This window comes from Salvelinus sp. IW2-2015, linkage group LG30 (assembly GCF_002910315.2).
Source record: "Salvelinus sp. IW2-2015 linkage group LG30, ASM291031v2, whole genome shotgun sequence".
NCBI lineage: Eukaryota > Metazoa > Chordata > Actinopteri > Salmoniformes > Salmonidae > Salvelinus > Salvelinus sp. IW2-2015.
The window spans coordinates 14,443,416-14,461,709 of record NC_036869.1 but is presented as its reverse complement, the minus strand read 5'-3'; the positions used below and the strand labels follow the sequence as shown (position 1 = coordinate 14,461,709).

At 44.1% G+C, this 18,294-nt stretch overlaps 1 protein-coding gene across 6 annotated transcripts in view; it reads left to right on the top strand.

Annotated features, from left to right (window-relative positions):
- The window catches only part of LOC111954823 (A-kinase anchor protein 9), a 126,213-nt gene that overhangs the window by 35,297 nt on the left and 72,622 nt on the right, over positions 1 to 18,294 (top strand). For all 6 annotated transcript variants that reach the window (XM_070436176.1, XM_023974735.1, XM_070436178.1 and 3 more), the window contains exons 7-15: positions 1,018 to 1,215; positions 1,506 to 4,319; positions 5,792 to 5,878; positions 7,450 to 7,585; positions 7,869 to 7,948; positions 8,444 to 8,573; positions 8,887 to 8,984; positions 12,747 to 12,858; positions 13,034 to 13,271. In XM_070436176.1, coding sequence (XP_070292277.1) covers positions 1,018 to 1,215; positions 1,506 to 4,319; positions 5,792 to 5,878; positions 7,450 to 7,585; positions 7,869 to 7,948; positions 8,444 to 8,573; positions 8,887 to 8,984; positions 12,747 to 12,858; positions 13,034 to 13,271 — 3,893 coding nt within the window. The remainder of the gene's footprint in view (positions 1 to 1,017; positions 1,216 to 1,505; positions 4,320 to 5,791; positions 5,879 to 7,449; positions 7,586 to 7,868; positions 7,949 to 8,443; positions 8,574 to 8,886; positions 8,985 to 12,746; positions 12,859 to 13,033; positions 13,272 to 18,294) is intronic.

Below are 18,294 nucleotides of genomic sequence, written 5' to 3'. Positions count from 1 at the left end.
CAACACCAACTGTTCAGAGGAAACTGCGTGAATCAGGCCATCATGGCGAAATTGCTGCAAAGAAACGACTACTAAAGGACCCCAATAAGAAGAGACTTTCTTGGGCCAAGAAACACGAGCAATGGACATTAGACCGGTGGAAATCTGTCCTTTGGTCTGATGAGTCCAAATTTGTGTTTTTTGGGTCCAACCCGTGTTTTTGTGAGATGCAGAGTAGGTGAACGGATGATATCCGCATGTGTGGTTCCCAACGTGACGCACAGAGGAGTTGTGATGGTGTTGGGGTGCTTTGCTTGTGACACTGTCAGTGATATATTTCGAATTCAAGGCACACTTAACCAGCATGGCTACCACCGCATTCTGCAGCGATACGCCATCCCATCTGGTTTGTGCTTAGTGGGACTATCATTTATTTTTCAACAGGACAATGACCCAAAACACACCCGGCCTCCACAATCACCCAACCGCAACCCAATTGAGATGGTTTGGGATGAGTTGGACCGCAGAGTGAAGGAAAAGCAGCCAACAAGTACTCAGCATATGTGGGAACTCCTTCAAGACTGTTGGAAAAGCATTCCTAATGAAGGGGCTCCCGAGTGACACAGCGGTCTAAGGCACTGCATCTGTGCTAAGGCATCACTACAGCCCCCGGTTTTATTCCCGGCTGTATCACAACTGGCCGTGATTGGGAGTCCCATCGGGCGTTTGCAAAATTTCGGTATCTTTCCCTGGTTTTCCAGAGAACCTTGTTGGAATATTCCTGTAAACAGTTGGGGAAAAGCAGAGTTCTGTGAATCCTACAACCGGGATTTCTGGAAAAACTGGAATTTTGCAACTCTAGGTTAGACATACCTGTGCTAGTCCTATGCAATCTTATTCTGTCAAGCTTTTCCCTGCTCTATCAACATTTAATGGATTTTATTACCCTTCTAATAATTATACAGCAGATGTGGTGGTGATATTGTTGTTTTCCCCAATTTCAATGGGAACATGAACACCCTCTGCTTTGATTGACAGCTGCAGGCAGGCGAGACACTGAGGAACACCAGCCACAGCAGCACAGCGCAGGACCTCCTGCAGGCCAAGCAGCAGCTCGTCCAATACCAGCAGCAGCTGGAGGAGATGGATGGCCAGGTCAGAGCGCACCAAATGATGAGCAAGGAGCATCTGCTGCATGTCAGCCAGCTCCAGCACCGGCTCAACGAGTCTGAGATGGTGAGGTGGCTGCGTAGTTGGTGTTAGTCAATGCCTGTCATTCAGGTGAAATCGTCTGCTTGTATGAAATGTATTGATCTATTCAATGGATCTCTTTTAAAGGTGGTTGATTACAGGGTGCATTTTGAAATCTGATTACATTTCTTACTATTATTAGCTTTTTACCTTACAAAAACTTAATTTAGTTTAAGGGCTGTTTTGTAGAAGTTTTATTTAAACCGTTTTAGTATGAGACTTTAATTATATTTTACATTTTACCTGTATGTCTAATTCTTACTTTTCCCTCACAGGTGGGAAGAAGAACAGAAGAATCATTTGCACAAAGGTTAAATGAGAAAGACCTGGTGATTTCGGAACAAACTGCAATAATAACAGAACATGAGCGTACACTGACCATGCTCAAGGTGGAGCTTACACAGGTGGGAAGGATGACTGAGGAGACTTTTGCACAGAAGATGAACGAGAAAGAACTGCTGATTGCCGAGCAGGAGAGAGTCATGTCAGAACATGACTCCTCCCTCCACCAGCTAAAGGGTGAGTTGACGGCCTCTGAGAAATGCTTGAACGGCCTCAACCAGCAAATGTCCTCAAAGGCTCAAGAGCTGGAGAGCTGTAAGAGGGACTTGGATAACTGTAAGAGGGACTTAGAGAGCACTAAGAGTGAGTTGGATAGCTGTAGGGTTGAGCTGGAGAGCAGTAAGGGTGAGTTGGATAGCTGTAGGGTTGAGCTGGAGAGCAGTAAGGGTGAGTTGGATAGCTGTAGGGTTGAGCTGGAGTCAAGCAGGTGCGAACTCTCAGCCTCTAGGCAGAAGGAGCGGATGTCCTCCAGTGAAATCCAGCAGCTAATGGGCACTGTGGAAGATCTCCAGAAGCGATGCCATCAGGGGAGCCTGTCAGAGAGCGACACCTTCCAGAGAATGGAAGAGGACTCAGCCCGCAGGCTGGAGCATCTTCGGGCAGAGCTAGATGAGATGTACGGTGAGCAGATCGTCCAGATGAAGCTGGAACTTCGTTTGCAGCACTCTGCGGCCCTGGAGCAGGTCACGGAGCAGCATCGCGAAGATCTAGCACTTCTAAGAGCTCAGCAATCCGCACCCAGTCCCGAGTTGGTGATCGAGCTTAAGGGCAAGATCGCAGAGCTTCAGCAGAGGCTCCAAGAGGCCCAGGCTCTCCATGAGAAGGCCAGACAGGAGCTGACCCAGGTGGCGCAGGAGAAGCTCAACCTCCAGGGTCAGGTGACTGACCTGCTCCAGGACCTCCGCTCAGCCCATGCCAAAATGGAGCAGGCCTCCCAGAACTTTGCTGTCCATGAGCGTTGTCGGGGTGAGCTGCAGCGCTTCCAGGAAACCATCGATGACCTGAAGGCCCAGCTAGCCGCCACTGCAGAGTCTGCAGGAGAGATTGAGGCCAAGCACGAGTCGGAGACAACCAACTACAAGATCAAACTGGAGATGATGGAGCGTGAGAAGGATGCGGTGCTGGACCGCATGGCAGAGTCACAGGAGTCGGAACTGGAGAGGCTGAGGACAAAGCTCCTCTTCAGCCACGAGGAGGAGCTCATTCTCCTTCGGGAGGACCTCCAGAGGGAAAGCCATCTCAACGCTGAGAACCTCCTCAACGAGGCATCCATTCGGCACAGCCGAGCCCTGGAGGAACTGCGGAACGGTTACGAGGTCAAGCGGGACGAGCTGTTACACCAAATTGTTGCACTGAAAGACGACCTAAAGATGGCACTGCACAGCTCAAATGCCGAAGAGCTGGTGGCGCAACTCAAGGAACTTCAGTTGGAGGTTGAGGAACTGAGAAAGCGTGGAGAAGAAAGTGTCAGAATGGAAAGGGAAATCCAAATGCTGTTGAAAAAGAATGAGTTGCTAGAAAATGAGTCCAAGGAGAGAGAAAAGAGCTGGGACAACAAATGGAGGGGGCAGGAGTCAGAACATAGGGTTTTGATAGAATCCAACAACGCCATGAAAGAGGAAGTGGAGTCCAAGACGAAAAAATTTAAATCCCTCACCACAGAAAATGAACAAAAGCAGCAACAAGTTGTAGAGTTGCAAGAGGAGATTGAAAAGCAAAGGAACACATTCTCTTTTGCCGAAAAGAACTTTGAGGTGAACTATCAGGAGCTCAAGGAGGAGTACACGTGCCTTGTTGAGGTAAAGGCGCAGTTGGAAGAGAGGATTCTCAAGGAGACACTTGTGTTTGAGTCTCAACTTGCCAGCCTTCAGTCGCAGATTCAGGAGCTGAGGGAGAGCAAGGAAAATAGCCAAATGGAGAACAACGGCGATGCTTCGATAGAGAAAGACACTACTGAGCTGATGGAGAAGCTGAAGGTATCTTTGACAGAAAAGGAGGAACTGGCTGTGAGGCTGTCTGAAGTTACCGAGCAGCTGACTGTTACAGAAGGCGAATTGGATGAGCTGGAAGGAGAGCTCAGTCAGGTCAAGAGAGAAAACAAAGAGGTCATTGCTCAAAACGAAAACCTTGAGGAAGAGCTCGAAAGAGAGCGGGAGACTCTGAAGGAGAGAAAGGGAGAGATGGAACTGCAGAGAGAGGAGGGAGGGAGAGCTGCTCAGAGCCAAGCACATCTCCAACAGAGAGAGCAGCCTGTTCAGTCTGCAGCCCTAGCTTGCTCCATCAAGGATCATCATCTCCAGATCGAATCTCTCCAAGGGGAGGTAGAGGTGCTCCGCTCCTCCTTACAGGCCGCCGAAATAGAGCGAGATCGTCTCCGACACACCCCGGAGGCTCGGCACCAGAGCCAAACACTCGTTCCGTCTGCAGCCCCATCTCAGGTCTCGACTGTGGGGGAGGGACCTGTTGAGCATAGCTCCGCTGTAGAGCCTTCAGCCTCTGGGTCAGACAGGCGCAAGACACAGCAGCGGCGAGGCAAGAAGAAACGCCAGAGCTCTGCCCAGTCAAAAGAGAAGAGAGAGAAGGAGGAGGTGGTGGAGAGAAACAAAGCTGGAGGGTCTACTGCTGCAGCAGAGCGGGAGTCGCGGGCTCAGGTGGAGAGCCAGGTTCCGTCGAGCTCACAGCAGAGGACCGGGGAGGAGGACTCCAGCGTCGGGTACCACGGAGAGCGAGACGACATTGGGAAGCAGGTAGGCATTCACACGCAGCAGCAGCTGCTGCTGCAGTCCTCTTAGCTGGAATGGCCCCCACTACCGAAACGATAAGTGCCTTGCCTTTTGTCTTTTTATGTCTCTCTCGCAATCCCTGCCTTTTCATAAGTCTGATGAAACAATCTTTCTGATTGAACTGTTAATGTTTTATAGAGCATTTTCATTCGTCTTATGTTAATGCTCAGTACATAATTGACTATTGTTGAAATAACCAGGTAAACAGTTGATCACGTTCACAACCAGTACTACGTAACGATGTATCATTACTCCCTTGTTAAATCTTATAATTGTTGATCGTTATTTGATACAGGTGAATGGTATCTGTATTCATACGCTGCATAGACTGAACCGAAGGCTTTTTTAAAAACCTGGCTGAGGTGAGGTTTGCCTGTTCTAGCACTGACGTTTTTTTTTTTCATTCAGCCTTTGACTCTAGTGATTGATAGGCTTGATTACAAAGCACCTGACAGATGCTGGCTCTCATAGGCAGTGAATAACATAAGTACACCCTTAGGTAAAAAGAAGCTCAATATTTTGTATGTGGTTGTCAGGCCACACATACCACTCATTGTAAAGCAGGAGAAGCTGAAGGGGGAGCGTCAATTGGTTCAATGCACAGAGAGTCTGTAGGAGAGCCTGTTGCATAAACACACAGAGTATTGACGCTCCACTCCACGTAACATTTTCAGATTGTTTAAATTATTACGCTGAAATCACCAAGCTTTACTCAAGCTGTTATGTAAGAATTATATTCTGTGACAACTATGCTCTTCAAAGATTAAAAAGAGCCATGAAAAGACATGAAGCGTACGTCGTTGTCTTTTAATGAATATCTTTCTCTCGCTGAAGAACTTCTTTGCTTTTATGTAGAGAAATGTATACATTGTAGTTTCTTTCCGTCCTGCAGGGAGTAAGTGCTCGAAGGTGAGAAGCCATTTTATGTCACTGCCACTCATATGTCTCACCTGTATTATACATCTCCAAGGCTTCACCTCAGTAGAGCATTGTCAAAGATGTACAGCATTTGTCCCTCATCTTGCATCAGTGCACCGCATTATGTTCAATTTCTCTTACTGGGAAGAGACTACACACCGGAGCATCTTCATGAGCATCTTCATAAGCAACATTTACATCAATATTTATAAATGACTTTATAAAAACAACTTAATGGTGCTATTGCCTCTTGTTCTTGGTATCAGTACTGCGTGCAAGTGAAGTACACCATATTTGAGATGACATAGTATTCATTGATATTAATGAATTGCTAATAAAAGGTGTTGTGAAATGCTTCCGAAGCTGTCTTAATGTTTACAGTGTGGCCTTCTCAGTAAGCACTTCATTGTGTTACATGCCATACGCGTTGTCGCCAGACCTCATCAACACTGTTAACGTGTTTTATATTCACATGTTTAAACTCTTGTTACAATGGCTACCCTTTCTCCTCTTTTCAGGGGAAGAGAGTAGATGGGATGGAGTGTCGGGCCGACCATGTAGCGAAGCGAGAGGAGGACGACAGGGACAACGAGACGATAGAGCATGTAAATGTCACCTGAGCTCACATCCGCCTGTGCTTTTAGCTCCGGCCTGAGTGGCTGCCTTTGATCCATCAGAGAGTAGTACAGCGGGTTGGGAAGGTCAATCAACAGGTGGCAAAGCTTCATAGAGAAACTATGGGCACCCAGTAGTAAGACTGTGATGAAAGGCAAAGCTTTTCTTTTGTCACCGATTTTTATTTTCAAGAGTCATATGCTTGGTTGTTATTGTGTCAGCAAGTGTTGTACTGCCCAGACTGTGCTAATAATCAGTGTGAAATAACCAAAGTAAGAACTATGAATCTGTTTAGGAAGTTGCAGTATGCAGTTATTCAACCTCCGTTTCAAGCAGTATTTGCCAAAGAACAGGATCATATTCTACATAGCTACATGCATTAGGCTACCAGGCATGTGCTTGACATCAATTTGATCAATTTGATGTCCTACTGTAATATTTATAGTATATCGCTTAAATTGGTTGGATCAATTGCTGTCTGACAAAGCATTATGAAAACAACAGTGTTACCAATCAACACAAAAACACACTGCACAGCAAAATGCATTGTCATCAACATAAATGAAAATCACAATTTCACGCAAGTGTAGCTGCAACACATCTGCATTTACACATCCATCCACAGACAGGTGAAAACCCTTGCCAGCTCCCCATTGTATTGTTGGCTGATGAATGGATAATAGCTGGCCCCATATTTGTTGTGCTAAAGCCCAGGTGCTCCCCCCTGTCTCGCTTATAAAATCTGAAACAGGCGTTCTCATTCAAACAAGGTGCTGGATGGACTGTCCATTATATATTGTGGGTACGCCATTTGGAATGTTTGTTTAAAGGTTGTCACGGTACGCCATTTGGAATGTTTGTTTAAAGGTTGTCACGAACCGGCTCGAAGTTCGTAACAAAAAGGGAGACAACGTGGAGATAAGGAATAACAAAATATATTTATTAACTGAAGTAAACTAAATACAATTAGCAATGGTGTGTGTGTGTGAGTGTTTGCGTGCATAAATCTGATGAGGGGTGTTAAAAGGTGCCAAAGCAAACAAACAAAACGGCCACAAAAATGCCACAACCAAACTCTATCATTGTGTCTGCATGGAGAGGGTCTCCTCAATAAATGAGGAAAAGGTGTATTTATCCCGGGACACACCCGAGCCTAGGTGTGTCTATTTCCCTGACGACCCTCCCGGCTCCGCCCACCGACATCCTATTAAGGAAAACGAGAGCAAAGAGACAGAGTGGGATGGTGGTCACAAGGTACACTCAGCAATATGGCATCATACACAGCGGGCCGACTTCCTGCTTACAGATATCAACAACAACAGGCATGCCTACATTTGGAGGGGCCAATATTGGTTGATAATCTTGTTACCTCTATAACGTCATATTGCTAAGAATACCTTAAATTCATAATGTGTAAGTTGCAACAAGTACATTCTATCCTGTGGAATTTTTGTGTCTTACTCCTGAAACAATCTATTGTGCCACAGTAGGTAGACTGAGGGAGTGTATACATTCTGGTGTATCTCATTGTATGCTCTCTCCACTCTGTCTATTTGTGAAGGTGGAGTGCAGGCTGCAGCTGGAGGCCCAGCGGATCAGCCTGTCTCAGATACACGCTGCGCAGCTGGAGCTGCTCCGGGAGCAGACAGACGCCCGTGCCTGCGTACTTGAGCTGGGCCGCCTCAAAGAACCAAGGGGTGCGGCGGGCGTGTGTGTTTCACTGTGTGTGCGCACATGCATTTTTCATTGTGTGTGTGTATCTGGGGTTATGGAGCTAGACGGGCCACATTGAAGTTGTTTTTGATCTATCATTCATGACTTCAACCATGCTACAAACTGTAGATAGAAAACAGCACACTGACTCACACACAAGTTATTCAGTCACTTTTGCTTTCATCTTATTTTAGTAATTGAATTATGGTGTACTATTTATGCTCAATATAAGACAATAATACTGTATGCTTTTGTTCTTTTTCTCAGACTTCACAGATGATCCCAAAAGCTCCAAGTACCAGAATGTGGTGCAAATTGTGTCTGAAGAATGCAAGCAGCTCATCCTGGTAGTTAACATTAATTACACACACGCACGTGTTATGTTCATTCTATCCTTGTGGGAACCTAATTTCCATTAAATAATTTCCCCTAACTTGTAAACCAAACTCCTAAACCTTACCATAACCCTAACCACTAATCCCTTACCCTAATGCTAATTCTAACCCGAACTGTAATTGTAACTCTAAACCTAAACTTAAAATAGCCTTTGTCCTGATGGGGATGTGGGAAATGTCTGCACAGCAGAGAATTTTCCTGGTTTTACTATACTTATGGGGACTTTTGGTAATTTTATGTCCCCACAAGGATAGGACACACACAGCAAACCTAATAAACCAAGTCTTGAATAGTGTTCCTTTGCATTGTCAATTACTTTTGATTTCTGAGAATGTTATTTGACCTAATTATTTCAGGTTTGGACATTGATTATTACCACACGAGTGCATCAAATATTCACTGAGACATCGATATGTTTGAGAGCTATTTTGCCGTTCTCTTTATAGTCCTATGCTAAACTTTTCGGAGAGGAAGTCTTGGAGTATCTCCACCCCACTGATGTCGAGGACTGGACGATTCATTCGTTTGAAAAGGAAGAAACCAGGGATCCCAGTGCTGTTTTACAGGATGCAAAGGGTGCGTTATTAGTTGTGATGTCTACCCGAATGATAGCAATACTACATAAACACGCAGCCTATGAAATGAGTCGCTGACTAACGGAAAAGTCCAAATAAATAAGTCGCCAAACGATCTTGACTGTGGCATGATAAAATTACAAATTAGTATATATTGTATTTCCCCCCAGTTTTCATTTGCATACACACATCAAATACAGCTACATGAATGATACATGAAATATCTTATAGTAATTAAGATACAAATACAGTACATGAGACAAACTGCATGAGGACATATTTGTAATGGGCATTTCTTCTGTCTCGCTCAATAGAAATGTGTAGAGACCTTCAGCAGGTGAAGGAGAGGATTGAGCAGGAGCATGGTCGTCTACTACAGCTCCAGTCCTTACTGAAGGCAGATGGCAATACGGTGTGTGTAAAACTGTTCATTTTAGTTAACTTTTTGTGGGGTTTAGGCTCAGTTTATGCATTGTTGGGAAAGAACATGAAACGTCATTGATTGGTTGTGTTTAGACATTACAACCTCTTGTTAGGGTTTGACATGTAATCACAGTGTTATGACTGGGATGAAAGCAACAATGATTTGATTATTGTACAGTAATTGCTAGGACACTAGCACTTAGCTTTTTAACTTCTAACTGTGCTAGTTAATAATGATATGACGAATGATAGTGCTTTAAAAGTATTCACACCCCTTTTGTTGGGTTGCAAGGTGGGATTAACATGGATTTATTGTCAAGGATCAACACAAAACACATGTCAAATTGGAAGAAAAAACATTTATTTATTGATATATATATATATATATATAACACAAAAACACACACACACCCAGTTGAAGTCGGATGTTTACATACACTTAGGTTGGAGTCATTAAAACTCGTTTTTCAACCACTCCACAAATTTCTTGTAAACAACCTATATAGTTTTGGCAAGTCGGTTAGGACGTCTACTTTGTGCATGACACAAGTAATTTTCCCAACAATTATTTACAGACAGATTATTTCACTTATAATTCACTGTATCACAATTCCAGTGGGTCAGAAGTTTACATACACTAAATTGACAGTGCCTTTAAACAGCTTGGAAAATTCCAGAAAATTATGTCATGGCTTTAGAAGCTTCTGATAGGATAATTGACATCATTTGAGTCAATTGGAGGTGTACCTGTGGATGTATTTCAAGGCCTAACTTCAAACTCAGTGGCTCTTTGCTTGACATCATTGGAACATCAAAAGAAATCAACCAAGACCTTAGGGGGAAAAAATTGTAGACCTCCACAAGTCTGGTTCATCCTTGGGAGTGATTGCCAAACGCCTGAAGGTACCACGTTCATCTGTACAAACAATAGCACGCAGTATAAACACCATGGGACCACGCAGCCGTCATACCGCCCAGGAAGGAGACGCGTTCTGTTTCCTAGAGATGAACGTACTTTGGTGCGAAAAGTGCAAATCAATCCCAGAACAGCAAAGGACCTTGTGAAGATGCTGGAGGAAACGGGTACAAAAGTATCTATATCCACAGTAAAACAAGTCCTCTATCGACATAACCTGAAAGGCCGCTCAGCAAGGAAGAAGCCACTGCTCCAAAACCGCCATAAAAAAGCCAGACTACGGTTTACAACTGCACATGGCGACAAAGATCGTACCTTTTGGAGAAATTTCCTCTGGTCTTATGAAACAAAAATATAACTTTTTGGCCATAATGACCGTTGTAATGTTTGGAGGAAAAAGGGGGAGGCTTGCAAGCCGAAGAACACCATCCCAACCGTGAAGCACAGGGGTGGCAGCATCATGTTGTGGGGGTGCTCCTTGTGGCCTGGCCGCCACAAGGAGTCGCTAGTGCGCGATGGGACAAGGACAACCCAGCCGGCCAAATCCTCCCATAACCTGGATGATGCTGGGCCAATTGTGCGCCGCCTCATGTGTCTCCCAGTTGCGGCCGTCTGTGACACAGCCTGGGATCGAACCCGAATCTGACCGCTGTGCCATCCGGGAGGCCCCATTTGTAAAAATGTTTTTAAAAATTTGAATTAAAATAAAACACTAATGTATCTTGATTAGATAAGTATTCAATACATGTTAGAATCATCTTTGATAGCAATTACAGCTGTGAGTCTTTCTGGGTAAGTCTCGAAGAGCTTTCCAAACCAGGATTGTGCAACATTGCCCATTATTTTCATAGTTCTTCAAGATCTGTCAAATTGGTTGTTGATCATTGTTGACAACGATTTTCAGCTCTTGCCATAGCTTTTGAAATAGATTTAAGTCAAAACTGTTACTAGGCCGCTATGGGTAAAATTCACTGTCTTTTTGGTAAGCAACTCCACTGTAGATATGGCCTTGTGTCCTGCTGAAAGGGGAATTCATATCCCAGTGTCTGGTGGAAAGCAGACTGAACCAGGTTTTCCTCTAGGATTTTGCCTGTGCATTTCTTTTGTTTTATCCAGAAAAACTCCTCAGTCCTTAACTATTAAAGCATACCCATAACATAATTCAGCCACCACTATGCTTGAAAATATGGAGAGAGGTATTCAGTCATGTGTTGTATTGGATTTGCCCCAAATATACCACTTGTATTCAGGACAAAAAGTTCATTGCATTTCCATTTTATTTATTTTTTGTATTACTGTATGTTTTGGAATATTTTTATTCTGTACAGGCTTCCTTCTTTTCACTCTGTCATTTAGGTTAGTATTATGGAGTAACTACACTGAACAAAAATATAAACGAAACATGCAACAATTTCAAAGATTTTACTGAGTTAAAGTTCATATAAGGAAATCCGTCAATTGAAATAAATAAATGTGGCCTTAATCTATGGATTTCACATGATTGGGAATACAGATATGCATCTGTTGGTCACAGATACCAGAAAACCTGTCAGTATCTGGTGTGACCACCATATGCTTCATATCCTTTGCGTAGAGTTGATCAGGTTGTTGATTGTGGCCTGTGGGATGTTGTCCAACTCCTCTTCAATGGCTGTGCGAAGTTGCAGGGTATTGGCAGGAACTGGAACACGCTGTGGTCCACGTTGATACAGAGCATCCCAAACATGCTCAATGGGTGACATGTCTGCGTATACAGGCCATGGAAGAACTGGGACATTTTCAGATTCCAGGAATTGTGTACAGATCCTTTTGTGCAACGTACAGTTGCATCAGCTGTCTTGGTGGCTGGTCTGCAGACGATCTCGTAGGTAAAGAAGCTGGGTGTGGAGTCCCTGGGCTGGCAGGGTTACACGTGGTCTGCGGTTGTGAGGCCGCTTGGATGTACTGCCAAATTCTCTAAAACAATGTTGGAGGTGGCTTGTGGTAGAGAAATTAACATTAAATTCTCTGGCAACAGCTCCGGTGGACATTACAGTAGTCAGCATGCCAATTGCACACTCTGTCAACTTGAGACATCTGTGGCATTGTGTTGTGACAAAACAGCACATTTTAGTGGCCTTTTATTGTCCCCATCACAAGATGCACCTGTGTAATGATCATGCTGTTCAATCAGCTTCTTCATATGCCACATCTGTCAGGTGAATGGATTATCTTGGCAAAGGAGAAATGCTCACTATCAGAGATGTAAACAAATTTGTGCGAAATATGCTTTTTGTGTTTATTGAACATTTTCTGGGATTTTATTTCAGCTCATGAAACATGGGACCAATACTTCACATGTTTATTTTTTGTTTATTGTACAATGTTGATCAAATTTTTCTCCTATCACAGCCATTAAACTCCTGCCTTAAACTCCACCTGTAGCTTTGTAGTGACTGGGTGTATTGATACACCATCCAAAGTGTAATTAATAACTTGCATATTCAATGTTTTTATTTTGTTTATTTTTTACCTCCAATAGTGCCCTTTGCCAGGCATTAGAAAACCTCCCTGATCTTTGCAGGTGAATCTGTGTTTTAAATTCACTGCTTGATTCAGGGACCTTACAGATAATTGTATGTGTGGGGTACATTCACATTCTAAAAACATAATTCCACTTTGACATTACGGGGTATTGTGTTAGGCCAGTGACAATTTCAATTATGATTTTTTTTTGGGGGGGGGGGGGGTCAACGGGTGTGAATACTTCCTGAATACTTCCTGAAGGCACTCTAGCTAATTGACTTTAATGATAACGCCAACGAACTCTGCTGTCAAACTACTTGTTATTCTTAGATTGAGGTGATACAGCTGGGGTACAATGATCTGAAGCGCAGCAGTCAGGAGGAGATCGCCAGCCTGCGCAAGATTATCGACAGCTCTATTACTTCCACACACGGCCTCGATGGTAAATCTTGATCTACATTGTATGTTTAAACCAGAATTATGTGGTGCCCATATTCTATACCATCTGCATTTGGAATGTCTGCAAGCCTCAATACCAAAATGAATGGGAAAGATAGAGGCCATCTGCTTCCGTCTACATAGTGTTAGCATTAGCATGGCTATCTCTCTCTACCCAGATCGGAGGGAGCTGACCACTGCCTCGCCCTCCTCCCACACTGCTGAGGACGTCCAGAAGTTGAGGGCCGACGTCCAGCAGCAGCGGGCCCAGCTGGAGGATTGCCACAGACTGGAGGTGGAGCACCTTAGGGCCTACTACCAGCAGCAGGCCAAAGAGACAGAGGAGCGCTACTCTACCGAACTCCTAGTGCTACAGCAGCACCTTGATGAGGTCACAGGCACTGAGGCCCAGTTCAGGTAATTCAGGTAGTTCAGGTAATGGTGATGATAACTATGATTTAGAAATAGCTATACATAAATCACATGCATGAACTTCTCAGTGTTTATACTAGGCACTACTTCTGTCAAACTAACGGAATCAGTCATTTTCAATGGATGGCGGATGCATTTTCTATCAGAATTTTCTCTACCATTGCATCTACCTTAACAAGCCCCTGGTATCTAGGTGGAATGTTAGACCCCTGCTCTGTCATTCGCTACATACTTTAGTCTGAGGAAGCCATCATTGAAGATGTTTTTGGTGAGGAGAAGCTCGTCTCTAACCAATCAGAGTATCAAAGTCAATGACACATTTTCAAACCTCCGCTTTACCCACATGTGTTTTGGCTCTGGTCCAACCTATTGGTTTCTGGACCAATCAGATGGCCCTGAATGTGTTCACATTCGGTGAATGGTCGGGGAGGTACACAGATCCGGACTCATTCCGGAGAAGAGACTGTCTGTGGGTGTGGCCGGAGCAAGGAGTCTGAGTAGCCTCTCAATAGATCACCATCAACCCTTTCACATTCCCCAAAAACACAAATAATTGAGCTCAAACTAAATCCAACTTCATGGAATCCAAGTCAACATATGAATTGCTTAGTCCACGAACACCTCATGGGTATTACAGTATGTGACAAACCTCTTCAAGGTTAGGAGAGTTTGTCACAAATTAAGCGGAGACCGTCACCAAAATCGAACAGGACAAATTTCGAGCAGGACAGTACAGTTACCTGTATGTTGGTTTCTCCGTCCTGGTCCGCCCAGGCCGCAGGCGTGGTCAAGGATTGCAGGGTTCGGTACATGAATCGGGTTCTCTGTATGTCCAGGTCCAAACTAGAGTTCGACCGATTATGATTTTTCAACGCCGATACCGATTGGAGGACCCAAAAAAAGCCCATAACGATTAATCGTCCATTTAATTTTTTTATTTTTTTATATATATATTTTTATATTTGCAATAATGACAATTACAACAATACTGAATTAACTCTTATTTTAACTTAATATAATACATAAAATCAATTTAGTCTCAAATAAATAATGACTTGTAATTTGGTTTAAATAATGCAAAAACAAAGTGTTGGACAAGAAAGTAAAAGTGCAATATGTGCCATGTAAAAAAGCTAACGTTTAAGTTCTTGCTCAGAACATTAGAACATATGAAAGCCGGTGGTTCCTTTTAACATGAGTCTTCAATATTTCCAGTTAAGAAGTTTTAGGTTGTAATTATTATAGGAATTATCGGACTTTCTCTCTATACCATTTGTATTTCATATACCTATGACTATTGGATGTTCTTATAGGCACTATAGTATTGCCAGCTTAATCTTGGGAGTTGATAGGCTTGAAGTCATAAACAGCGATGTGCTTCAAGCATTGCGAAGAGCTGCTGGCAATTGCAGGAAAGTGCTGTTTGAATGAATGCTTATGAGCCTGCTGCTGCTTACCACCGCTCAGACTGCTCTATCAAATATCAAATCATAGACTTAATTATAACATAATAAACACACAGAAATACGAGCGTTAGGTATGGTCATATCCGGAAACTATCATTTTCGAAAACAAAACGTTTATTCTTTCAGTGAAATACAGAACCATTCCGTATTTTATCTAACACTGGTGGCAACCCTAAGTCTAAATGAATTGCTGCTACGTTGCACAACCTTCAATGTTATGTCATAATTATGTAAAATTCTGGCAAATGAATTACGGCCTTTGTTAGGAAGAAATGGTCTTCACACAGTCCGCAACGAGCCAGGCGGCCCAAACTTCTGCATATACCCTGACTCTGCTTGCACTGAACGCAAGAGAAGCAACACAATTTCCCTAGTTAATATTGCCTGCTAACATGCATTTCTTTTAACTAAATATGCAGGTTTAAAAAATTTTTTTTACTTGTGTATTGATTTTAAGACAGGCATTGATGTTTATGGTTAGGTTCATTGGTGCAACGATTATGCTTTTTTCGCAAAGGCGCTTTCGTTAAAACATCAACCGTTTGGCGAAGTAGGCTGTGATTCGATGATAAATTAACAGGCACCGCATTGATTATATGCAACGCAGGACAAGCTAGTTAAACTAGTAATGTCATTAACTATGTGTAGTTAACTAGTGATTATGTTAAGATTGATTGTTTTTTTATAAGTTAAGTTTAATGCTAGCCTGCAACTTACCTTGGCTCCTTGCTGCACTTGCGTAACAGGTGGTCAGCCTGCCACGCAGTCTCCTTGTAGATTGCAATGTAATCGGCGTCTAAAAATGTGATTACCGATAGTTATGAAAACTTGAAATCGGTCGACCTCTAGTCCAAACGCCAACAGGTAAGTCCAAACAGTCCAGGTCATATACGGTACAAACCAGCTAATATATATTGTTACTTTCTCTTTCTCTATGGTTCACAGATCCCCCAGCCCCTTCCTCTCTCTCTTCAGGGGATTGTATTTTTTTGCCGTCAGCGATTTTGTGATCTGTAGTTCTTTTCGGGATGGCCATTTTAGTGCGAGGGTAGAGCCCGTTTATTAGTTCTGCCCTCACATATCTGCCATTTATCACTCGGCCCCCTTCTTTGCCACAAGTACCAGTCCAAAGTTTGGACACACCTACTCATTCAAGGATTTTTCTTTATTTTTACTATTTTAGAGTAATAGTGAAGACATCAAAACTATGAAATAACACATGGAATCATGTAGTAATCAAACAAGTGTTAAACAAATCAAAATATATTTTATATTTGAGATTCTTCGAAGTAGCCACCCTTTGCCTTGATGACAGCTTTGCACACTCTTGGCATTCTCTCAACCATCTTCATGAGGAAAGCTTTTCCAACAGTTTCCAAGAGTTTACACATATGCTGAGCACCCCCTAGGTCGGGCTACCGCAGCAAAATAGGCGTGCATGCGTGACAACCCATCCACATTTCCCATTTCCTTCCCTGCTCTTTGTTTTAAGTGAAATGGTTGGAGACTCAAAAACCACCACATCACCCGACCGTTCTTCTCTTTAGCCCTATGCATCCAGGTGAGTGGGGCATGGTCACTGAGTAGAGTGAAGTGGCGCGTTAGCAGGTAGTATTTGAGGCTTTCTAGAGCCCACTTTACTGCCACAGTCTCTTTCTCAGTACTGAGTAGTTGGCCTCCCGTGGTTCCAACTTTCCCACCCTATCTACCTCTTGGGAGAGCATGGCTCCCAAGCCAACCTCTGACGTATCCGTCTGAACAATGAACTCGCGCTCAAAGTCTGGTACCACCAGCACTGGATTACAGCAGGGAGCCTCCTGTAATGTTCTAAATGATTTAGTTGCCTTTTCATTCCATTTTAGCATGTTTGGCCCTCTGACACTCGTCATGTCGGTGAGTGGGGTGGCCACTATGGCATAATTTGGGATGACCTTCCGGAAGTAACCGGTCAACCCTAGGAAGGCTCGAACCTGCTTCTTATTTCCTGGTTTTGGCCATCTTCTAATTGCCTCGACCTTAAGTTTGGGTTTGATGAACCCTCTTCCCAGATACTCGGTTTCCTCTAACCCCACAACACTTGGCAGGGTTTGCCGTGAGCCCTGCTTTCCTAAGGGCGTCTAGCACTGCCTGTACCCTGGGTAAGTGGGATTCCCAATCTGGGCTGTATATCCGTCATGTCATTTAAATAGGCTGCGGCGTAAGCTCTGTGCGGATTTAGGACCTGGTCCGTTGAAAGTTGGCTGGGGCCCTGTGTAAGCCGAATGGCATGACTGTGTATTGATACAAACCATCAGGGGTTGCAAAGGCTGTCTTTCTTTGGCTCTGGGAGTCAGATGAATTTGGTAGTAACCTTCGGCTAGGTGCAGGGTCGTAATGTACTGAACTTGACCAATTTTCTCCAACAGTTCATCTACTCGGGGCATAGGGTAGGCATCAAACTTGGAGATTTAATTTACCTTCCGAAAATCATTACAAAACTGCAAAGACCCATCGGGCTTGGAGATCATCACAATTGGGCTAGACCACTCACTATGTGACTCTTCGACTACTCCATCTGCCAACATTTTCTATCTCTGCTCTAATCGCGGCTCGTCGATCCTCGGGTACCCAATATGGCCTCATGCTCACTTTTCTCCCTGGTAGGGAAACAATATCATGAGCCGTAACCTCAATTCGGCCTGGTGTCCCTGAAAACACATCTGTTTTTCTGGATCAGAGTCTTTACTTCCTGTACTTGTGCTGCGGACAGAGTAGGTGAAACATACACAGTGGCTGCCTCCTGAGTGGGTGTGGGGTACGTGACAATTGGTGTTTCTCTCTGCATGCTTTTAACAGGTTTATGTGATAGATCTGTTCCCGGGGGCCGACGACCTGGCTGTCAGATCCAATAATGAACCAATCCTATTCTCTCCAGCACGTCATATGGTCCTTTCTATGTGGCTAGTAGTTTACACTCTACCTTGGGGACCAGCACTACCACCTTATATCCCGGTTGAAATTCCCTCAGGGTAGCCTGCCGGTTATAAGTGTGCCGCTGGTGCTCTTGTGCTTGCCTCATGTGCACCCACACGATGGGTGTGACTGTGGCTATCCTGTCTGGCATTGCCGCGACGTGCTCTATAACACTAGTATAAAGGGTTGGTTGGGGCTCCCAGGTTTCCCAGGCGATGTCTAAGATTCCCTGGGGATGCCTCCCATATACCAGCTCAAAGGGWGAAAACCCCAGCGAGGCTTGGGGAATCTGTCTAATGGTTAACATCAGATACGGCAACATGAAATCACAGTTTTTCCCATCCTTATCGATTACCTTCCTGAGCATTGACTTCAGGGTCCTGTTGAATCTCTCAACCAGCCCGTCCGTCTGAGGATGGTAAACCAATCTGTGGGTCGGCCCCACCTTCTGAGCGTTCCCCTTGCTTCTGGGGATCTGTAGTTCATGTTGGGGTGGCCATTTTAGTGCGAGGGCAGAGACTGTTTATTAGATCTGCCATTTATCACTCAGCCCCCCTTTGCCACAAGTACCAGTCAAACGTTTGGACACA